The sequence below is a fragment of the Suncus etruscus genome, chromosome 18 (genome assembly GCF_024139225.1).
Source record: "Suncus etruscus isolate mSunEtr1 chromosome 18, mSunEtr1.pri.cur, whole genome shotgun sequence".
NCBI lineage: Eukaryota > Metazoa > Chordata > Mammalia > Eulipotyphla > Soricidae > Suncus > Suncus etruscus.
In genome coordinates this window covers 40158785-40183489 of record NC_064865.1, presented here as the reverse complement: position 1 = coordinate 40183489, position 24705 = coordinate 40158785, and the positions used below count along the sequence as shown (strand labels likewise).

Here is a 24705-nt window from a genome sequence, read left to right as displayed (position 1 = left end):
GGCCCGGAGAGATAGCACAGCGGTGTTTGCCTTGCAAGCAGCCGATCCAGGGCCTAAGGTGGTTGGTTCAAATCCCGGTGTCCCATATGGTCCCCCGTGCCTGCCAGGAGCTATTTCTGAGCAGACAGCCAGGAGTAACCCCTGAGCACCGCTGGGTGTGGCCCAAAAACCAAAGAAAAAAAAAAAAAGAATCTTGAAGGCAGAAAGTAATTGCTCTTTAATTCATCATGGGGCCTGGCATAATGTGCGGCACAATGGTAAATGTTTAACAAAAGTCGAAAACTGCATTTCATCATGTGGTCTCTGACATGAAAGAAAAAGACTTCAATTTTATCTCATAGCCCTCACTTTATAAATGTAATATGTCTAACAAGAAACTGGTAGTAGCGCTTAAGAGCTATTTATTGAGTGCCTGTTGTTGTTAGGATGGTTTTAAGATCTTTACATGAATGAACGTCATCAGTGATCAGTGTTATGACAAGACATCATAATTATTATTATTCTCATTTTACAGATGAGAGAATTGAGTTACAAAGAGGTTAAGTAATATGCCCAGGCAACAGAGAGAATGGCAGGGGTGGGAATTTAATCAAAGAACTATTAACCATCATATAATGAAAACAAGCCCAGTTTTGCTATTGAGTACATTTAAAATATACACGCATGTACAGCTTATTCTTTTCTAAAATGTTTCCTAAAGTAGTATCATTCCATAAGAAAAATTTTTTCTGAAGTCTGAAACACAGAATATCATTACTAAAAGGTACTTCATAGCAGCAGGTAGGGGACTTGCCTTGTAACATAGCCAACCTGGGTTTGATCTGTGACATCCAATGTGGTTCCCAAATGCACCACCAGGAGTGAGCACTGCTGGGTGTGGCCAAAAATGAAGTATTTCATAAGGATAGCAAAGAGGAAGAAGAGGAGGAGGTGGGGGAGGAGGTGGGCTAGAATGCAAGCTCTGCATGCAGAAAGTTCTGGTTTGAGCCCCAATACAAACAAGCTCCCACAAGTCAAGTGTAGCCCCTGAGTAACCCAGATATGGCCCCAAAACCAAAACAATAGAACTGTCTATAACATTATAACCATTTTTGTTTGTTTTGGGCCATACCCGGCAGTGATGGGGGGTGGGGGCTACTCCTAGTTCTGTGCTCAGAATCACTTCTGGCAGGCTCGGGGACCATATGTGATGCTGCGGATGGAACCCAAGTCAACTGCATGGCAAGGTAAACGCTCTATCCACTGTGCTATCACTCCGGCCCCAATAACATTATATTCTTTTTGTTTTGTTTTGTTTTGTTTTGAGTCACACCTGAAGGTGCTCAGTTACTCCTGGCTCTTTGCTCAGAAATCACTCCTGGCAAGCTCAGGGGACCATATGGGATGCCGGATTCAACCACCGTCCTTCCTGGATTGGCTGCATGCAAGGTAAATGCCCTACCACTGTACTATCTCTCCGACCCCAACATTATCTTCTTGGGTTTTTTTTTGGAGGGGGGTGGGGGAAGAGTCACACCTGGCAGCACTCAGGGGTTACTCCTAGCTTTATGCTCAGAAATCGCTCCTGGCAAGCTCGGGGACCATATGGGATCCCGGGATTCAAACCACCATCCTTCTGCATGAAAGGCAAACACTCTATCTCCATGCTATCTCTCTGGCCCCAACATTATACTCTTAAAAAGAAATTTTCATTCCCTAAAATTCTACCACTGTTGACTCTGTAATCTTAAAAAAAAAAAAAAAAAAAAAAAAAAAGAGTCGATGTGGTATCTCATAAATAATGAAAATACGACTTCTTAAGTATTTACCAAAATATCTTATTTTTTCCTTTATGAGATCCTCTTTGTGAATATGATACTGATATAGAATTTAGCATTTCCTTGGGATGATGAAACATTATGAAAACAAAACAATGGGCAATAATAGTGCAACTACATACAGATAGTGAACTACTTCCCAAAAGTCAGGGAGATAGTACTGAAGGATAAGGTGCTTGGCTTGCACACAGTCGGAGCCCAATTCCCGACACTACATACAGCCCTCAGTGCTGCCACAATTGATCCCTGACAACAAAGCCCTGAGTATAGCTGGATGTGAAACAAAAGCTACTTTTTTTTAAAAACTTATGTTTAAAAAGATTAGACTGGGTTTTTTTTAAATCCACATGAACATTTATTGGTTAAAAATTTGAGGATGGGGGGCCGGAGAGGTGGCGCTAGAGGTAAGGTGTCTGCCTTGCAAGTGCTAGCCAAGGAAGGACCGCAGTTCGATCCCCTGGCAGTTCGATCCCCCGGCGTGCCATATGGTCCCTCCAAGCCAGGGGCAATTTCTGAGCACTTAGCCAGGAGTAACCCCTGAGCATCAAATGGGTGTGGCCCGAAAAACAAAAAAGAAAAAAGAATATTTTCGGATGGGCTGGGGCCAGAGTGGTGGCACAGCAGTAAGGTGTTTGCCTTGCATGCATCTGACCTAGGACGGATCCTCCAGCATCCCATATGATCTTCCACACCAGTAGTGATTTCTGAGTGTTCAGCCAGGAGTAAACCCTGAGTGTCACCTGGTGTGGCCCAAAAACAAAAACAAAAAAAGAAAATTTGAGTATGGGGAAATGGTTCAAGTAGCATCTTTCACATGCAAGAGTTGCAAGTTCAATCCAAGGTACCACAAGAGACCCTGAGCACTACCAGGAGTGAGCCCCAAACCAAACAAGAACAAAAAACTACTCCCCCCCCAAATTAGTCAATCATTAATTAGGCCACAGCCAGCAGTACTCAGAGGACCATATGGGATGCTGGAGATAGAGCTTGGGTTGGCCTTGTGCAACGCCATGTGCAAATGCCCCACCCTCTGTGCTATCACTCCGGCCCCTAACTGAATTTTTTAAAGCTGGGTTCAGAACTCAGAAAGATTCATTACAGCATGTTCATAAGAACTGAACCCAAAAATACTTTAATGTTCTATAAAAGGGTAGAGTTTAAATAATGGTGCATTCTCAAGTACCAAATTAACATGTTTCACCATTAGTAAGAATTTTTTGCATGATAATATGCACATTATACTACTGATGGGAAGAAACAAGATTTCTGAGATAAAAAATTATACTATCTGCAAAAGGGGTAATGCATGCTCTTATATATGTCTGAGTACATATATATATGTATATATACATATATATATATGAAAATGTCAAATATATCCTTTTAATTTTTTTTTTTTTTTTTTTTGGTTTTTGGGCCACACCTGGCGATGCTCAGGGGTTACTCCTGGCTGTCTGCTCAGAAATAGCTCCTGGCAGGCACGGGGGACCATATGGGACACCGGGATTCGAACCAACCACCTTTGGTCCTAGATCAGCTGCTTGCAAGGCAAACGCCGCCGCTATGCTATCTCTCCGGGCCCTCCTTTTAATATTTTTGCTTTGGAGATTGTATCCTCTAATTTTTAAGTTTATGTATTTTTTTGGTTTATTTGTTTTGGGGACCACAGCCAGTGCTACTTAGAGGTTACTCGACTCTGTACTCAGGAATCACTCCTGGTGGTGCTCAGGGGACCATATGGGATGCCAAATATTGAACCAACGTGGGCCACATGCAAGCCAATTGCCCTATCCACTTAGGCTCTGGCCCTAAGTTAATTTTTTTTTTGTTTGTTTTTGGACCACACCCGTTTGACGCTCAGGGGTTACTCCTGGCTATGTGCTCAGAAATCACCCCTGGCTTGGGAGGACCATATGGGACACCGGGGGATCGAACCGCGGTCCATCCGCTTGCAAGGTAGACACCTAACCTGTAGCGCCACCTTCCCAGCCCCTAAGTTAATATTTTTAATAAGGTTATTTGCAAAATTCAAAGCACTGGTCCTCTATTACCCTCAAACTATTAAGAGGCATTCTTATTTATTTAATAAAAAGTACAATTAATAATTATATTTCCTCTAAAATTCCACTTACATGACTACAGTGTATAAACTTGTCCGTGAACATTTTCATTTCAAAAAAATCAGAATCCCTAAAGTACTTTTTTTCCTAAAGTATTTTTTAAAAGACCACTTAATGTGTTATAAAACCAAGCACTCAAAGAAAAAAAATTCAAATTTATTAAGTAGCTGATTGCTGGGTACACCTAGTTTGGGAATTGTTTGGTTTAAATTCTTATAATAATTTTGAGATATACTCTCCAACAGAACAATAAAACAGCTCATTCAATTATCAAAAATATCAAAGCTTGCTCAAAGCTATATGACTAGTTGATAACTAGTACATATTGGGATTTAAACCCAGATCTCTCCAGCTTCAATATTCACTTCTTATTCTAGGGTACAAACTGCGAGGGATAAGACAACACCATTACTTGTTATTGGCTTTGCCTGTATTGTAATGATTCACTTCCTAGTACTACCAGTTCAAAAGATCCCTCGTAATTGTATATTTTAAATTATAGCTCCAAATTATATCTGATTTTCATGAACATCATCATAAAATGGAATTATCTTTACAATGACTGAGTTCTCCAAACTAAAATTCAGAATGCTTTGCTTAATAAGTTTTTTCTCCTGATTGCAAATTCATAGATTTTCAAAACTGCAAAACGCAATGCACATTTTTCAAAATCATAAACCATGATTAAAAAAATCTGATAAAATCTTACTGTTTTTTTTAAATACAGAAAGAAATAAAATTCATTAAAATCAATTATAATAACACTATCACTGATCTACCACCTTGAACCCAGTGTCTAAGACAAAATAATACTCTTTTAAAGTTGAATGTTTTGTTATACAGTCATAGTTGTCTCCTCAAACTGGAGGGGGAAAAAAGTGACTTACTTGTCTGTATTTCCCAATATTTAATTTAGACTTCTAAACATATTTATACAGGCCCTCCTTTATTCCACAATAACTTAAAGTAGCCTGAAACTACATGTAAACAAATTGATAAAACAGTAAGTGACTAAATGAAAATTAAGACAAATGAGATATTCTGCATGGGCCAAGATAGCATACACAAGGTGCTCCTTAAGTACCAGTTTGAGGAGGGCCACAAATTTGGCTCTGAGCCCACTAAAGCCATCACAAAAAGAACATGACCAGTTAGGGCACGAGTCATAGGAGCCATATTATAAAAACAAACCAGGTACTTAGGACAACTAAAGAAGGCATAATTATCCCTGCAATAAAGCCAAAGAAAAGTTCCTCCTGTGTATGTTTATGAAGGAGATACTGAATAATGTGGTTTAAGTGTCCTAATCAGCATCCTTACAAGAGGGTTTAAGACGGATCTTTTCCTACAGCATGCACCATGGAAGAGCGCTGTCATAAAGCCAAAATGGAACTAGGCAGATATAGGCCTAGGAATATAATTAGGTGAAAAGAACTAGCCTTGCATATGTGAGGCTCTGGGATTAATACGCAACCCTCCAAACACACACACACACACACACACACACACACACACACACACACACACGCTAGCTCATCATATAAAGCCAAGATATAGGCCTAGGAATATAATTCGGTGAAAAGAACTAGCCTTGCATATGTGAGGCTCTGGGATTAATACGCAACCCTCCAAACACACACACATACACACACACACACACGCTAGCTCATCATATAAAGCCAAAACAGTTACTAGCAAAGAATGGGACACGGGGCAATGACACAACTATTTGACTTAATCTAAGAAGAAATCTTATCCTTAGAGAAACAGATAAAAAGCTTTATCTCACTTATTCCCCAGACAATCCTCAAAGATATTGACATTAACTAAGTTACTGGCAGGAGCAAGGACAAAGGCCTTTCCTGTTTATGCTGCAAGACTGGCACTTGGCGGGCTGACTGACAGTGCTGCCAAGAAAATGAGGCCCAATATGATCCAACAGTCAATGAATGAGTGGTAGGCAGAGAAAGAGAGGTCACTTCTCATGAAAGGTAGAGCGCTGTGTCAACAGGAATAATATCAATATCCACAGAGGAGGAGAGTACAAAGGAAGGCATCAAATTTGCTTCAAAAAGTATCTGGACTGACTGTTCCAGAAAAGAAATTACCTGGCGGGAGCAGAAGCAATAGCACAGTGGGCGAGGTCTTTGCCTTGCATGTGGCCCAACACTGCTTTGATGTCTAGCATCCCATGGTCTGAGCAAAGAGCCAGGAGTAACCCTTGAATACCAACAGGTGTGCCCCCCCCCCCAGAAAAAAACAAAATAGAAAAAAAAAAAAGAAATTATCTGGCAGGTCTCTGGGTACTCTGAAGGATTGTAAATGATTTTTATCATTCTTTCAAAGGTCTAGACAACATTTTTCATTCATTAAAAAAAATAACCTCGGGCCCAGAGAGATAACACAGCGGTGTTTGCTTTGCAAGCAGCCGATCCAGGACCAAAGGTAGTTGGTTCAAATCCCGGTGTCCCATATGGTCCCCCGTGCCTGCCAGGAGCTATTTCTGAGCAGACAGCCAGGAGTAACCCCTGAGCCCCTCTGGGTGTGGCCCAAACACCAAAAAAAAAAAAAAAACCCTCAGTAATGATTCAAAAGGAAAACATTTATTTATGAAAGCAAAATGGAATAGGTATTCAAGTCTGTGTTACCTTGACTTAACAAATTCACTTAAAAAAAATTTTTTTTTTTTTGGTTTTTGGGCCACACCCGGTGACGCTCAGGGGTTACTTCTGGCTATGGGCTCAGAAGTCGCTCCTGGCTTGGGGGACCATATGGGACACCGGGGGATCAAACCGCGGTCCGTCCTAGGCTAGCGCTGGCAAGGCAGACACCTTACTTCTAGCGCCACCATGCCGGCCCCATAAATTCGCTTAAAATTTTAATCAAATCATCAAAAATGTGTAAAAACATGACATTTCTTCTCCAAATCGTGCAATTTAAAATCTTTTTTTTTTTTTTTTTTTTTTTTTTTTGGTTTTTGGGCCACACCCGGTTGATGCTCAGGTGTTACTCCTGGCTATGTGCTCAGAAATCGCCCCTGGCTTGGGGGGGACCATATGGGACGCCGGGGGATCGAACCACGGTCCTTCCTTGGCTAGCGCTTGCAAGGCAGACACCTTACCTCCAGCGCCACCTACCCGGCCCCGCAATTTAAAATCTTATCTCAGCTGAATTCATCTTAATTAACCAAAATGAGTTTCCTACATAATTATTTCAGCCTAGAAACTTGGGGTTGACTCAACATTGTCAATAAAACAGAAATTATAAAAAAAAAAAGAAAGAAAGAAACTTGGGGTTTTCTTTTTGGGGAGGTGGGCTGCACTCAACAGTGCAGGAGACCATATGCAATGCTGGGGGATCAAACCCTGGTTAACTATACAGAAGGAAAGCACCTTAATCTAAGTAGTGTATTTCTTCTGCCCCAAGTTAGATGCCTGACACCACCCTAAGCAGAGTCAGGTGTAACGCATAATAACTGCTGGATATGGCCCAAAATCCAAAAAGAAGTTTTGAAGTTAGAGAGTACATCAGGTAGGGTGTTTGCTTTGTATATAGCTGACCCAGGTTCAATCCCAGGCATCCCATATGGTCACTTAAGCCTCACCAGGAGTAATAATGAGCACAGAGCCAGGAATAATCCCTGAGCACTGCCAGTTGTTTTTCAAATTTTAAAATAAATAAATAAATAAAAAAGAAGAGGGGAGAGAGAAAAAAGTTTTCTCCTTTTCTACTTTCCAAATAGTGCCACTCCTTCACATTAATCTTCAAATCCTTCCCCCTCCATGAAACCACAATGTCCTCACCTCTGTGTGTGTTTTTAGGGTCACACCGGCAGCACTCAGGGGTTACTCCTGGTTCTACGCTCAGAAACTGCTCCTGGCAGGCTCGGGGATCCATATGGGATATAAGGATTCGAACCATCATCCTTCTGCATGCATGGCAAACACACTACCGCTGTGCTATCTCTCTGGCCCTTTGTATATTTTTTTAAATATATCATTATATATATTTCTTAAATATACCATTATATATCATTCTTTCATATGCTGGTAGACATTTAACACTGATGAATTATCAATACATTTCCTTCACTACAGTAAATCTAAAAAATATATATAAAATATGAACACATTTCCAACTTTCAAAATTGTTGCCTTTGTACGTGAAGTTTGCAGAAATCTTCAGGTAACTGACTCGTTCCCTGATTGCAGTTCCCATGACCGCTGTTAATCATTAGAGTTTAAGAAGAAGCTTCCTTTACATATAGAAGGCAGAACCATAAAGGTATGTAACATGAATCCATTTATAGGTTAGTTCCATATTTGAGATCATTCTCAAGAAGTTATAGGAAAATAATCAAGAGAAAGAAAAGAGTACACTTAAATATACCTGGAACCCCAAAGGATTAAGCATTGTTGAGCTTAATTAATTTAGAAGTGAGAAATCAAATATACAATGTATGAACAAGTTAGAAATAACTCGGAGCAGGCGTGGTGGAGCTAGAGGTAAGGTAGCCTTCCCTGCGCTAGCCTAGGATGGACCACGGTTCGATTCCCCGGTGTCCCATATGGTCCCCCAAGCCAGGAGTGACTTCTGAGCGCATAGCCAGGAGTAACCCCTGAGTGTCACCGGGTGTGGCCCAAAAACCAAAAAAAAAAAAAAAAAAAAAAAAGAGATAACTCAAGACAATGGATTCAAATAGAATATATAAGCAGAGAGAACAGGTTTTAAAAGGATAGCGGGGTGGGTTGTTTTGTTCTGTTGTGGTTTTGTTTTGTGGTTTGGGGGCCATATCTGCACTCAGGGCTTACTCCCGGCTCTACACGCAGGAATTACTCCTGGCGGGCTAAGGGGAAATCATAGGGGGTACCGGGGGATGAAACCAGGGTTAGCACATTTTTTTGTTTGTTGTTTTTTTTTTTTTCTTTTTTGGTTTTTGGTTTTGGGGCCACACTCAACACTCGGTGGTGCTCAGGGGTTACTCCTGGCTATCTGCTCAGAAATAGCTCCTGGCAGACACACATAGGACGCCGGGATTCAAACCAACCACCTTAGGTCCTGGGTCAGCTGCTTGCAAGGCAGATGCTGCTGTGCTATCTCTCTGGCCCCTGGATTAGCACATTTAAGGCAAACACCATTCCTACTGTATTATGTCTCTGGATCTGGTTTTAAATTTTTGCAAGTAGAGGATTGAAGTCATTCTATATAGATTTTTATTAATGCTTTTTAGGGGCTAGAGCAATAGCACAGCAGTAGGGCATTTGCCTTGCATGCAGCTGACCCAGGACAGACCTGGGTTCTATCCTCAGAGTCCCATATGGTCCCTCAAGCCAGGAGTGATTTTTGAGTGCATAGCCAAGAGTAACCCCTGAGAGTCATAGGGTATGGCCCAAAAATTTTTAAAAAACAGTTTTTAACTCAGGGCCAGTCAACCTAAGCGTATATAAGTAGTTCTCAAATAAGGCTAATTTCGCACCCATAAGACTTGAAGCAATAGCTAGAAACATATTTTGTCACTTTGGGGGCTGTTGTTCCAGTGGGTACAGAAATGCTGTTCAACAGCATACGACACACAGGAAAACCCTATAACAACAACAACAACAAAATTATCCCACCCAACGTGTCAACAGGTTGAATTTCCCTAGTTTGTAATTGTATTTGGGACAGAATTAGTTTGGTAGATGCTCAAACTGATCTCTTCATTTACTGGCACTCAGGGGAATAGGAAGTGTCTGGGACCGTTTCTAAACATCACATGTGCTCCAGGCCTTGGAGCTATCTATGTCCAATGTTGTATTATGCCAGATGAGAAAGATAAGCTTTCTTCAGCATGTTAGACTGGAAAAGAAAATAAAGATGAACAATTCTAAAGTCTAAATTCAAAAGGTTCCAGCTATCTACCGTCCTGGATGAAGAACTTTACAAAACAGGGAGTGGGGTGGAGGTGGGGGACAGGCTACCGAGAATATAAAAAAGAAGAAAATTATTTTTCAGGGAAGTTACATCTTTATTACAGGAATAAGAAAATACAAAAAAAAAAAAAAGAAGAGTTCAGTATATCCTGTAAGACAGACTACAAGCTGTCACTAGACAAACTAGGGCATGATTAGAGGCTTGTGGTTTGTAGGTGAAAAGACCTTGGCAGAGGTCCAAAGAGGACGGACAGGAATCGGTTAAAGGTCTAGAGAACCTTTACTCTCACGGTCCCTTTCTTCCCCTAAAACAGCCACCTCGAAGCCTTCTGTGCCTTCCAGCCCTCTACACAGCAGATCAAAAGAAGTTCTGAGCTCTTGAGGGTATACTGATGTCACCACTTTTTAGATCCAAATCATCATGTCTTTCCTGACACTGATTTCTAACACAGAGCCTTGCATAGTGTTGCCCTAGATATATAAAGTGATCAGGATCGGGGCGATAGAACAGCAGGTAGGGTGCTTGCCTTGCACACAGCCAACCCGGGTTCAATCCCAGCATCCCATGTGGTTCCCAAAGCAACACCAGGAGAGATCCCTTCACCTCCCAGTATGTGGCCCTGGGACTCCCAACTCCAAGCACTGCCAGCCTGCCCCAGCCAGAGTTCTACTAGGAGTGGCCCAAGACTCCAGCACTGCCAGGTGTGGCCTCTTTAAAAAAAAAAAAATGGACCGGCCCCCCTCTCCCCCTTTCCTCCGGATCTCCAGGTGGGTTTCTGGGAGGAGCTGATGGGTCACCCTGGGTTTTTCCCCACTCCCAGGCCGGGTCTGGGGACCGGCCTGGGTTGGGCTTAAATCCCTGTCCTTCAGGCTTGGGAGGGTCTCTCTCTCCCTTCCTGGAGCAGGATTTTTAGCAGCACGGGCGGGCAGCTGGCAGACCTCCGCATGTGCCAGCGGCCTTTTGGCCTGGCCTAGGGTAGGGGGGGCCCCGGACCTGGGTCACCCGGCCCCCCTCTCCCCCTTTCCTCCGGATCTCCAGCTGATGGGGCACCCTGGGTTTTTCCCCACTCCCAGACCTGCTCCAGGGTTGGCTTAGGGGGTGGCGTTTGATCTGGGGGGTGGCAGATAACTGCTCAGCTATACTCAGGCTGTCACTGGCAATTTCATACCAGTCTACATTTTGAAACCGCGCGGGGGCTAGCGCCCCCGCGCGAACTTATGCTCCTCCCAACCACCAGTACCCCTGATTTACCCTTCTTACCTTCAGTAACAAACAGTTTTAATCTCTGTCCAAAGACATACAGTAGATCTTACAAATCTCAGAACTATTTAGAAGGACATAAATCGAACACATATATATTTTGAATATTTTATGATTATTTTCTTTAACTACTGTAACTCTCTATATATTCTTCTACCATCATTTTTCTATCCACTTTTCATCTTGTCTTTTCTTTGTAAGCTGTATAGTAAGGATTGTTGGTGGAACTGTCCCTCAGTTTGATGCCTATGATTGAACTATGTCATGGAAATTGCTGGTCTTGTTCCTATTGCCTCCAAATGCACCAATAACGCTTCATGGCATTGATCCTTGTTTGCATAGACACATTAAAATGGGAAAACACTATACATACAGATTAGTTATTATCTAATAAATCTCATTACAATATACCTTACACCCTGAACATTGATATAATGACCTGGCACAGGCCTCAGATGAATGGGCATTCTCCATTCACACTGGAACCAGGCACGCTATCTACGAAACATCCAAGGTCTTTTATAGCAACAGTTGGAAGCAGTCCTCTACCAGGAAAGACACTACCAAGGGTCTGACATCGACCTCCTAAAAAGACACCTCCGTTTACACTGAGAAGACGTGACAACAACAATGACCTGCGATAAGACGTGACAACAACAATGACCCGCTCTACAGGACATGGTTCTCTCTATTGCCCCTTAAGTGTGAGATGAAACGAGAGAATGCTCTGCACCATCCTGACTGCTATATGAGACATGTAGACTCCAGGATCTTTAATACAGAAGCATGATACCAACAACAGAGACTATGTGAGGAATGGAGGTGTATTGCCACTACAGACGATGACTTGAATTGGACAAACTAGTTTGCCTGGAGCCTAGAGTCAGTCCTGTGCCAGGAAACTTCAGGGGTAGGGTCTCCATCTATTTAGACCATAATTTGTCTTTCCATGTCCCTTATGTTTTGGTGGGCCTATGCAAACAAATGCCACTTTAATATCGTTTTTTACTATGGTCCCTTGACTCCAATCCTTAAGAAAAACAACCCACTAAAACTTTTGAGGTTAATTTAAACTAGTAAGCATGTGCATGGATCTAGATAAATGTACTTTGCCCTCAATGTTTAAAGAGTTACATAAGTCTAATATCTTTAGATTATATGGTGTGCTGCTAAGAAATAATATGTACTACAACGGGGGATTTGAGGGACAAAGTAATTGTATGGTACATGGGTTCAGTTTTGTTTTTCTTAATGTTCTTTGGCTGAAAGTATAAGGCTGGGATATCATCGATGGGACTACTGAGAATCCTGTTTATGGGTGATTGGGCTTCCACTGTAACTTTACCCTGTCCTCTTTCTCTGCATCTTTGTTGTCATAATTAAAATAAAAAAAAATAAATAAATAAAAAAAATAAAATAAATAAAAAAAAATAAAGAATAAAAAAAAAAAATGGAGCCAGCAAGATGGCATGAAGGGCTGGAACATTGATTGTTCTGCATGCAGGACAGACCCTGAGGTTCAGTCCACATCACATAGTCCTCTAAGAACTACCAGACATTACGCTCTCAAAATAAATTCATTTCAATAAAGGAAGTATTAGAAATATCAAGGTAGGGGTCGGCGAGGTGGCACTAGAGGTAAGGCGTCTGCCTTGCTAGCGCTAGCCAAGGAAGGACTGTGGTTCAATCCCCCAGCGTCCCATATGGTCCCCCCAAGCCAGGGGCAATTTCTGAGCGCTTAGCCAGGAGTAACCCCTGAGCATCAAACGGGTATGGCCCGAAAAACAGAAGGAAGGGAGGGAGAGAGGGAGGGAGAGAGGGAGGAAGGAAGGAAAAAAGGGAGGGAGGAAGGAAGGAAAAAAGGGAGGGAGGAAGGAAGGAAGGAAGGGAGGGAGGGAGGAAGGAAGGAAGGAAGGAAGGAAGGAAGGAAGGAAGGAAGGAAGGAAGGAAGGAAGGAAGGAAGGAAGGAAGGAAGGAAGGAAGGAAGGAAGGAAGGAAGGAAAAAGAAATATCAAGGTAGATTCTGGATAGCAACTTAAAGGAAAGCTACAGGGTCTTCCAAAGCAATCTCTAAAGAGCAGGAAAAGGTCCTTTCGAAACAAGTATTTTCAATGGTGGGGACCCATCCTTTTTTCTAGCACTGCTGGTACTGAATTAATAAATTTAAGAAAACAAAAAAAGGATTGGTGTGTCCCACCCCCTCTTTGGTTGTATGACGCTCACGCAGACAAGTTTTAAGAACACACGGGAGCATCTGTGAGCAGTGAAGTGACAGCACCCCCAAGAGCTAAGTGAAAATTCTGGCAAATGAGGTGAACTGCAGCAACATCTTGCAAAGCAACAGGAACCAACATGTTTGGGGGTCTCAAGTTACTCAGACATCAGGTCTAGACAAAACAAACATTTGTTCTATTACCTTTTTGTCATGTTGCCATGGGAATCTGTGTTAGAAAAACTAATCTTCTGCAATTAGATGGTGGGGCAGTGAGACGGGCAGAGTTGGCATGAAAAACATAAAAAGCTTTTGTCTGTGAAGGCAGGAAAGACAGTATCTTCAGAGGTTGGCCTCGGAATCTCTCAATCTTTAAGCCTTACTCAGGTTAATGGAGTCCTTAGAGCTTCAGACCTAGAAAGGAATACTATTAATCCCATCCCACTACTATGAAAATGATTGAGGGGCCGGAGAGATAGCATGGAGGTAAGGCGTTTGCCTTTCATGCAGGAGGTCATCTGTTTGAATCCCGGCGTCCCATATGGTCCCCCGTGCCTGCCAGGAGCAATTTCTGAGCATGGAACCAGAAATAACCCCTGAGCACTGCCGGGTGTGACCCAAAAATAAAAAAAAAAAAAAAAAAAAAAGAAGAAGAAAATGATTGAAATGGGGGTAAGTAAAAGAATATATAGACACAGGGCCAAAATAAAATAAATAATATCTTTTTTTTTCTATAAATAATATCTTTTTTTTTTTTTTTTTTGGTTTTTGGGCCACACCCGGTAACGCTCAGGGGTTACTCCTGGCTATGCGCTCAGAAGTCGCTCCTGGCTTAGGGGACCATATGGGACACCGGGGGATCGAACCGCGGTCCGTCCAAGGCTAGCGCAGGCAAGGCAGGCACCTTACCTTTAGCGCCACCGCCCGGCCCCTATAAATAATATCTTAAAGGTAAAAAAGAAAAAAGACTTTTTAAAATCGAAGCCAATTAAAAAAAAAAAAAAACTTAGAAGCCCAAAAAAGTTAGAAGACATTTAACCTACCAGCAAGCTAATCTTCTTTTGTCAACAGTCTAATCTCTTTACTCCCTACATTTGGCAACAGAAACCTAAAAACTGAAATTATTTAAAGAGCTGAACTGGGGGCTGGAACAGGTAGGGTGTTTGCCTTGCATGCAACCAAGCCAGGACAATCCATCCCCAGCATCCCATATGGTCCATCAAGTAGGAGTGATCCCTGAGAGCAGAGCCAGGAGTAACCCATGCATAGAGGAGGGGAAAGGGAGGGGGGAAGGGTGTTCATGAACTAGACTACCCTAAATTCTATGGCCAACCAACAGATACTCTGATATGCTGAACCTTCTAGAAAGAGTTGGGAGCATGGGTTGGGCTTCGCACCCAGTTCCTATGCAGCTCCTCCACTCTCTTCTGCTACTGTGTCTCCTATGTATCTCGCCACTAGGCCTTTGCATTTGCTGACCCTTGGCCTAGAATCTTCTCCCTCCAGATAGTGTTCGACATCACCTATTCCAGCTCTTCACTAAACTGCCATTTAGTCGTTCTCATCCTCTCTCTCCTTTCCTTGCCTCATTTTCCACATAGCTCTTATCATCTGACATACAAGTTCTTATCATCTACTTCTATCCTCTTTATAGTAAGAGTTCCAGAGCAGAATCTTCTGGTCTTTTATTCTTACACCTACAGAAGGCCAGAGCCCTGGCCTCAAGAAGATTAGTATGACTTCCTCCTCCTCCCACTCAGCAATCCAGTATCCTGAAATATTCTGGTTTCCAAAGGGACACTAAAACCTACCCATTTACTGAAGGAATCATTCTAGCTTCTCCCCTCTCTCCTTTCTCTCCTACATTCAGCCTGGGAGGCAAACCTAGCAGAACCCAGGACCTATCTTATCTGTCAAAGAGCAGAACTTACAAATCCCCATCTTCTTCCTCCCTGGCACAACCATTAAAAGATTGAAATGCTATAAAATTGGGTAATTTTATGTCCTCAACACATATATACTTTAGTTATGAAAACAATTACAAAGGAAAACTACATCCAATAGTGAAAGCTTCATTTACAGAAAATAGTCTCAGTTCAGTTTGGACTGTTTGCTTTGTCCCAAAGAAACCTGGGTACACAGATACAATATAGTGAAATCACAAGGTTTCGAGTCAGGGTTGCTTATATTGGCTTTTTTGGAGTTTCTGTTTTTGGTTTTGAGCACTATAATAATGATCGTGCTTGCCTATTTGAGGGGGGGGGGAGTACAAGCAAGGAGTTTTATTTTATTTTATCAATTCTACAGGTGCTGTTACTTTAGAGAGGGAGAAAGCCATAACCCCAAAGATTAGCCAGGCAATGATTTCGATGGGACTGGAGTGTTACAGGTCACCATTTCTGTTTTTTTTTTTTAACAGGAGCAGGAGGGAGAAGGCGCTTGGGCCACACTAGGAGATGCTCAAGGGCTACTCCCAGCTCTATGCTTGGAGAATTGCTACCAGCAGTGCTTGAGGGACTATGCGGGCGGAATAGGGGAACCAAACCCAAGATGGCAGCATGCGGGCAAGCACTTAACTCCTATACTATCTCTCTGGTCCCACACTGTTTCTTCAATGAATGAATGAATCCAGTTCCTCATCTCTCTAATGAATAATGCTAGCCTTCCCAGAGAATAATGCTTTGAGTGAAAAGACTATCTACTTCTTCTATTGAAGTATCCCACTAAAATATCGAAAAATATTAAAGTGAGGGTGATATAACACCCCTCCTTTGAAGCCTAAGCCCCAGGGGCTCAGCACAATCTTCACTGCAGCAGTGAAAGGCAAAATCAATGCAGGTCATCTCTGAGGTGGAGTACTTCTCAGTATCAATAAATTAAACGGAAAGAATTGAAAAGTCAGAGATCTGGCTTATTCTAAAATAAGAAGCAAGCAAAATGGGATTCAATAAATAGAATATGACTTCATTGCCAATTTAACTGCGTTTGTTCTTTCTTTTCTTTTTATTTTCCTTTTGAAGGGGAGCCACACCCCGTGGTGTTCAGGACTTATTCCTGCTCTGTGCTCAGGGATCACTCCTGGAGGCTCAGGTCATAAAGAATGTTGGGGACAGAACCCCAGATCAACTGTGTGCAAGGAAAGTGCCTTACCTGTTGTACTAGCTTTCTGACTCTAAAATTACTTTTTTTTTTTTTTTTTTTTTTTGGTTTTGGGGCCACACCCTGTGACGCTCAGGGTTACTCCTGGTTATGCACTCAGAAATCGTTCCTGGGTTGGGGAACCATATGGGACACTGGGGGATCGAACTGCAGTCCATCCTAGGTTAGTGCATGCAAGGCAAACGCCCTACTGCCTGCACCACCACTCCAGCCTCTAAAATTATTTTTTAAATACTCTTTATGTTATCAATGATATGTATTTAGCTTTACTTAAATATTTCTTATTTGGTTGGCACTTGGTCAAACATGACGTCTTTTCATTTTTAACAAAGACAAGCAAATAAATTTGGTCAATGATATAGCTCAGAAGGTCTTGAATATGAGATACTGGGAAGAAAGAGCAAGGAGAAGAAAGAAGGCAGATCAGTCTTGGCCTGTTACACCAGATAACTTTACTAGAAAAGCAAAGTACATGCTACTCTTAGTGATTAGGAATCAAGAAAAAAATGACATTTTCATTTCTGTATGTCCTGCCCATCCTCAAAATAAGTTTTAAAATGGTGACCAGCTATTAATAATAAAAAATGGAATAACAGCTTCATTCATTTGTATCCTATTTGCATACATGATTTTATTCTACAAAGTATTTAAGACGCTACATTTGATTTCTTAGTAAAATTTGCCATCCCCTCTCACTGAATGAGTCTTGGTAGATACTACAGACTGGTGAAAACATATAAACTGCAAAGCATGATGCCTGAAACATTTAAGAAATCAAAAAAATATTATTATTTGCAATAGGATATAAGCTCTAAGGTAATATTTTGCTCCACTTTGATTGGCACTTAAGCACAAAAAACCTAATCCATTATCTGGTCCACAGCAATAATGCTAACTAAATGAGTATTATTTAGGAGCAATTCTCAGTTCTGACTTTTTATTATATGACTGCCAGAGCCTACTTCGCCTCTGTTCAACTCAAAGGGTCTCCAAGAACCAACCCCCAGATAAAAGGCATTTAAATTCCTGTTTACATTTCCTTAAACCCACCATAAGCTTTTACCCTCCCCCCCTCACACCCATTCTGTCCCCAAACCACAAAAAATCAATGCTTTACAGCAATATATTCTTGAACAATTTTGCTTCATTTCCCTTCCAGCACAATGCATAGAGTTCCTTAAATTGCAAGACTTAGTTTAGTTCCCTTTAGCCCTTCTGAAAGATCAATTTGTAAAACCTTACTAATCCTCAAATTTTCACTAATCAAAAACCCCTGATTTTTGGACCATTCCCAGTAGTGCTAGAAGTGGAATGGGAAAGAAGGCATCACTCTCCCACTTTTCTGAGGGTGGGGGGGAAGGGGGTCCTCAAATGCCAGAGGTAGAATCCAGGACTCCCAGATGCAAAGCCAACACTGTTCCTTGGCACCAACTCCTTGCTTTTCAATTAGCAGAAGCTGCTGCTTGTTTGTGCGTGCTTTTGCTATATATTTAGCTAATATTAAAATAATGAAAATGGGGGCCGGGCGGTGGCGCTGGAGGTAAGGTGCCTGCCTTGCCTGCGCTAGCCTAGGACGGACCGCGGTTCGATCCCCCGGCATCCCATATGGTCCCCCAAGAAGCCAGGAGCAACTTCTGAGCGCACAGCCAGAAGTAACCCCTGAGCGTCACAGGGTGTGGCCCAAAAACCAAAAAAAAAAATAATAATAATGAAAATGGACTTAATATAAAATTGTTTTATGTTATAAACCAACTTATATCACATTCATTGCAAAACCAACTGACAATTAGTTCGGTGATGCTGCATTCCTTAAAACACTTTCAGACGATCCTTTTTCTTCCCCCAGAGCCAGTTCTACAAGTCATACAAGAAAGTCTGTGTCATTACTTTATAGCTTACAACTCCTAATTTGACCTAAAACAGTACCACAACCTAATTGCCTCATCTTTCTCAACAGACTTAAGCAAGCCCAAATCCCCCGAAATTAGCAGGACTCCACTGGATATTTTTGTTGTTGTTATCCTTAAAATCAAATCTGCTCTCAAAAGATAAAGATGGCAAAAAAAATAAATAAAATTTAGTGGGAACATCAAAGATTCTCTCAGAACCTTCTGAAAGAAGTCCCCCTTTCCCCAAATGTTTTTGACACACTGAAGTTAATTGAAAGGACAAATAACTATATATTCAAATAACTACCCTGAGTGACATAACTTGTAAAACACTTACTTTTTGGCTATTTTTCTATCCAAAACTGGCTACATTTGTTCACAGTAATTGTCGCATAATATGTAATTTTATATAAGGTCATATAATTTCGGTTCCACCAACAAACCAAAGGTGACAAAGGGATTTACTTTAGCAGAACTACTATTACCAAAACGCAAACCTTGGATAGATACAAAAAGAACTTGTCAGTGGCTGGAGATGGCTGGAGAACAAGAAAAAAAGTAGATATTTTTTTTCCCACTTCATTGCTTTTATACCCTGTATACCTTTACATTTTTTAAAATGTGTATGCCCTTTTGGGTTTTGTTTTGTTGTTGTTGTTGTTGTTATTTTTGTTTGTTTTTTGGTTTTTAGTTTTGGATTTGGAGGAGAGATTTGTCACACCTGTCAATCTCTGGGGTTACTACTGGCTCTCCGCTCTAGAATTATTCTTGGGGCTGGAAAGATAGCACAGCGGTAAGGCGTTTGCCTTGCACATGGCCAACCCTGGACAAACCTGGGTTCAATTCCAGACATCCCATATGTTCCCCGGAGCCTGCCAGGAATGATTTCTGAGCACAGAGCCAGTAACAACTTCTGAGTGCCACCAGGTGTGGCCCAAAAACAAACAAACAAAAAATAGAATTATTCTTGGAGGTGTTCAGGGGAATCCCAGGATTTAATCCGGTCAATCTGTGTGTAAGGCAAAGTGCACTAGAAGCTGTACTATCACACCAGACCCACATTATATATTTGTTTGTTAACAAAATTACTTCCTACTTTTAGGTTCTACTGGCTTCTTTGCACAGTTCTAGAGAAAAGTGCAGGTCCTTTCAATGGCACTTCATTGTAAATCCTAATTTTCTGTCCCAGTGCAGAGCTATTCACACCAACAGCAGGGAAAGCTAAGCTTGCAGGCAGTTCGTTTCTTCAAGATCCCCCCCACACCCATAGTTGACATTTTGTGCATTAACTTCATTAAAGTTTAAACCTTAGGAAACCAAAACCTGATACTAATAAAACTCAATTTAGGAAAGAGAAACAGAAAACTACATATAACTGCAGATATGCAGCAAGTAAGATGCATATAAATATTAAGCTGCTGCAAATTCTCTGCAAATGTCAACAACCATGCTAGAAAAAGGAGAAAATCAAACAATAAAATAAAACCAGGAAAAGATGTCAAGATTGCTACCAAAATAAATCATGAGGTTTTAACTAGAAAATGCATTTCTGATCTGTGACCGGCCACGATTACACAATCTCAATTTCGCTGAAGATTCCACCGAACAGGAAATTCATAATGTGACTTTAATAAACAAGCAGGAATTTTATTTCAAGATGAACATGTCCAAGACTAGAATCTGATCCGTCCCGGCCCCCCAAATACAGACTCCCTTTTCGAATGACACGTGCAAACCAAACGATGCAATTAAGTGATCGATCCATGGACATCCTTCCATCGCAGACCCCCAAACTCCTCAAATCCTGCCATATCTAATATTGTGCGTAAAATATGCCTTATTTCGGGTTCGCAAGGTCCGAGTTACAGCTGAGAATGTGTCTCTTCCTTCCGACAGAGTCACCTGTAGCCAGAGTCACCTGTAGCCTTAAGAAAGCCATCGAGGTCTCCCAGTTGTTAAAGGCAGCTAAGTTTCCTGCAGCGTCTCCAAGGGACTTAAAAACGCAGCATTCCCAAGAATTGCCGCAGCTGAAAATATTTACTGTTCTAGCATTAATATATATATATATATATATATATATATATATATATATATATATATATATATATATATGACTTTGAGGGCGTCCAACGGATCTGAATCTCACTTATGCCCAAGGAGAACATTGGTTCGGAGACACCATACTTAAATGAGCAGTGGCTTGTGACTAATCCGTGAGGCCACCGGTTTGTTTCTCGGGCTGCAGTGTTCTTGCCATTCCCCCCATCCCAGCCCCCCAACTCCGTAAAAAGGAAATACGCTTTCAACCGAGTCGGAAACACACCACAGTTCTCTCAAATAAAACCGGTATTTTAAGCCCTCTTTCTGGGTCACTTGCTAACTCCAGAGTGAATCCCTAAAGAACGCTTCTCAAATTGGGATGATGCAAAAAAAAAAAAAAAAAAGAAGAAGCAAGCCAGCCAGCCAGCAAAGCCTGGTTGCAAAAAGAAAAAAAAGGCAAGCGAGCCAGCAAAAAGACTGGACAGGGTTTGGCACCTCGGCTCCTCCGGGGAGCTTCCCAGGACAGCTTCCCGCGCCCACGATGGGTGCAACCCTTTGGAGAGGGTCCCATTGCTGCATGCCAGGAGAGAGCTCCCCCAGAGAGTGCTCCCCCACACTTCGTGCTTGCCCCCCACCCCGAGCAAAACCACCCCTCCAGCGGTGAATGCGTGGGGTGCGAGCCAAGAACCAGAGCTGGAGCACTCCCCAAACTTGGGTGTGCAGGGTGGAGTGTATGTGTGGGCAGGGGGAGCTAGCCCTGTGCAAGGAGGTTGTGTTGTGTGCAAGGGTGCAAAAGAAGGGGGGTCGCAATGCCAGTCCCTCCCCTCTTGGAAAATTCGGTTCGAGCCATAGAGCCAGAGCTGGAGCACCCTCCAAACCAACATCTGCATGCACCCAGCCAAAACTGGGTGTGCAGGGTGGAGTGCGTGTGTGTGTGCGTGCTAGTCGTGTGCAAGTAGGGTGTAAGTGCGTGCAAGGGTGCAAGAGAAGGGGTAGCCATGCCAGCAACCCCCCTTTGGAAAAACCACCTTCTGCACCCGGCCTGGAGAGGTGGGAGTGGGGGGTAAAGTTAGGCGTGTGCAAGTAGGGTATGTGTAAGTGCAAGGGTGCAAGAAAAGCGGGGAGCCATGCCAGCACCCCTTTTGGAAAATTCGGTGCCAGCCAAAGAGCCAGAGCTGGAGCACCCCCCCAAACCACCGTCTGCACCGCACCCAGCAGCCTAACCTTGGGTGTGCAGGGTGGAGTGGTGGTGGTTGTGTGTGTGTGTGCTAGTCGTGTGCAAGCAGGGTGTATGTGGGTGCAAGAGAAGGGGGTCTCCATGCAAGGCCCCCTTGTAAAAAAAAATCCGTGCAATGCTGGAGCTGAGTGTGTGGGGGTGCAAGGAAGGCCTGGAGCAGCTCGGGGCGGGCTGGCACTCACCACACGGAGCCATAGGCGCCGGAGCCCACCGGGGACAGGTTCTGGTAGCGCTCGGGCACCTCCCAGATGGTCTTGTTGAGCTCCTGCCTGTAGAAGGGGGGCCTCTCCTGGGTCATCTTCCTTCCAGCCAGGGGGTGAGGAGGAGGTGGCCCTGCAAGGGGCCCCCCAGCCTGCACCCGCAAACCCTCTCCTCCGTCACACGCAGGAGTTGGGGCGATCAAGCCGATTGCGGGGTTCAGGGGCGACGGCAGCGACCCCCCCAAATCTCCCTCAGCAAGCCCTGGGGTCAAAAAACAGGAACACGCTCGGGAGCTCCAGGCTGCGCAGGCGACGCTCTCTCTGCACCCCCTTGCTTTCTTGCTTTCTTCACCCCCAACAACCAGGCCGGCTCCTCGGAATTCGGGGTTCCAGTTGCTGCAGCGCCGCGGTTGCAGAGTCTCTCCAGCGCGCTCGCCAGGAGCCTGGAAGGGACCAGGCGCTTCCCGCCGTCTTCTCGCGAGAACACGGACGAGATTTTCTGTACTCGGGGCGAGATTTTACCCAATATGGAACCTGGCCCCCCACTCGGGAGGGGGCTCGGGAGGAGAGAAGCTCGGGAGGAATGAAGTCTCGCGAGATTAGGACGACAGCCGAAGCTTGAAACTCCTCCCACCGGCGCATTTTTTTTTAAAGGGCGCGAAGGAGAATTGAGTCGTGAGCGGTCCCTAGTGGTCGGAGGGAGGAATAGCTGGTTCTAAAGTCGGAAAATGACTAGTAGTGTCTCCCCGAGGACGGAGCCGCTGGAGCAAGCGAGAAGGCGTTTGACTTGCACGCGGCTGACCTAGGACGGACCGCGGTTCGATTCCCCACTTCCATAGGTGGGGAATAGGGTCCCCCCCCTAAGCCAAGAGCGATTTCTGAGCGCAGAGCCAGGAGTAGCCACGAGAGTTACTGGGTGTGACCCAATATATAAATATATAGATATATGTTATATATATTGATATAGAAATATGTTATAAATATAGATATGTTATATATAGGTATAGATATATGTTATAAATATATATAAATATATAAATTTATATGAATATATATGAATTTATATGAATATAAATATATATATTTATATGAATATATAAATTTATATGAATATATATGAATTTATATGAATATATAAATTTATATAAATATATACTATATACAATATAAAACTCATATAAATATATATTACATGTTTTATATATTTATTTATATGAATTTTATATTGTATGTATAAGTTATGTATTATATATTTATATTATATTTTTATATATGTATGATATATATAGTCTCCAGAGGAAAAGAGCCAACTTGTCTCGAACTTGGGTAACCTGCTTAAAGGAACATCCTTTTCCAAGAAATGTTTGCAAAAAATAAAAGAGAAAGGTTCCGGGCAAAAGCCGTTGCAACGTTCCCATCTGTTCAAGCATGTATGGCTTGCTCTCAGTTCTGTCCAAATTCGTCTCGTGAGCAGATACTTACTCTGCGGTATGGCTGAGGTTTTCCATTCAAATTCTGCCGGGAATTCTTAAACTTCGAAGGTTGGAAAGATGTTTGTTTAGGAGGAGCATACCCGGCGATGCTCAGGGCTTACCCCTGGCTCTATGCTCAGGGATCACTCCTGGCGTGCTCTGGGTGTTGGAGATGGATCCTCCGGTCAGCTGCCTGCAAAGCAAATGCCCTACCTGCTGTATTATCATTCTGGGCCCAGTTAATCCCAATTTTTATTCTTATCCCTCTTTTGTGTTATGCATTTCTTTTTTTGTTGGTTTGTTTGTTTTGGGGCCACACCCGGCAGTGCTCAGGGGTTACTCCTGGCTGTCTTCTCAGAAATAGCTCCTGGCAGGCACGGGGGACCATATGGGACACCGGGATTCGAACCAACCACCTTTGGTCCTGGATCGGCTACTTGCAAGGCAAGCGCCGCTGTGCTATCTCTCCGGGCCCGTGTTATGCATTTCATAAAAGTGTTCAGGCTGTGCTTGTTTTTCAGTCAACAGCTTATATTATAAAACACCCTAGAAATATTTGTTTAAAATATTGACTAAATTTTGGGCACCTTAGAATTATTTGTTTGAAATATTAACAAAGCTTGGAGGCACTTAAGTGGTCCTGTAGATACAGTAACATTGTATGGTAAAACCATAAATGTTAATTATTGTTACCATATTACCTAACCACAGTTTTAAGATGCTAAGATTATAAGCTATAATTATACCTCAATTTAGGAGGATTCTGCAGAATACTCTTGTTTTCCTCCAAAGAAAAATAAAAGCCAAAAAATGAAGGTTCTGAGTGATTTATGGAAAGACGTTTGGGTTTTTATTCAGTGAAGTTTAGCCGGGTTCTCTTGCCCAGGAAGACATGTTGTCTTGAAAGTTCCTTTATAGCAGGCTATAGAGAACAGATTCAATTAGAGAAGAAACTTAGAGAAAAATATGATTGAGGAAATGAAGGTAGAAGTTAGGAATCAAGGGGCTGAGCAAATGAATACAAGGAGAGAATCTTGGAAGAAAGAATTCTTTTTTTTTTTCTCTTGGTTTTTGGGTTATACCCGGCAGTGCTCAGAGGTTACTCTTGATTCTGTGCTCAGAAATCGCTCCTGGCAGGTTCAGGGGACTATATGGGATGCCAGGATTCGAACCACCAACCTTCTGCATGCAAGGCAAATGCCTTACCTCCATGCTATCTCCCCGGCCCCAGAGGAAGAATTCTAATTTTTTCTTTTTATTCTTTTTTGTTTTTTTTGTTTGTTTGTTTGTTTTTGGGCCACACCCGGCGGTGCTCAGGGGTTACTCCTGGCTGTCTGCTCAGAAATAGCTCCTGGCAGGCACAGGGGACCATATGGGACACCGGGA

General features: G+C 42.7%; 1 protein-coding gene across 2 annotated transcripts in view; it reads right to left on the bottom strand.

Moving 5' to 3' along the window:
- MAPK14 (mitogen-activated protein kinase 14) overlaps positions 1-22164 on the bottom strand; it is a 97227-nt gene extending 75063 nt beyond the window's left edge. For both annotated transcript variants that reach the window (XM_049765270.1, XM_049765269.1), the window contains exon 1: positions 21830-22164. In XM_049765270.1, coding sequence (XP_049621227.1) covers positions 21830-21945 — 116 coding nt within the window. In that variant the 5' untranslated portion in view covers positions 21946-22164. The remainder of the gene's footprint in view (positions 1-21829) is intronic.
- Between the last annotated feature and the right edge of the window lie 2541 nt (positions 22165-24705).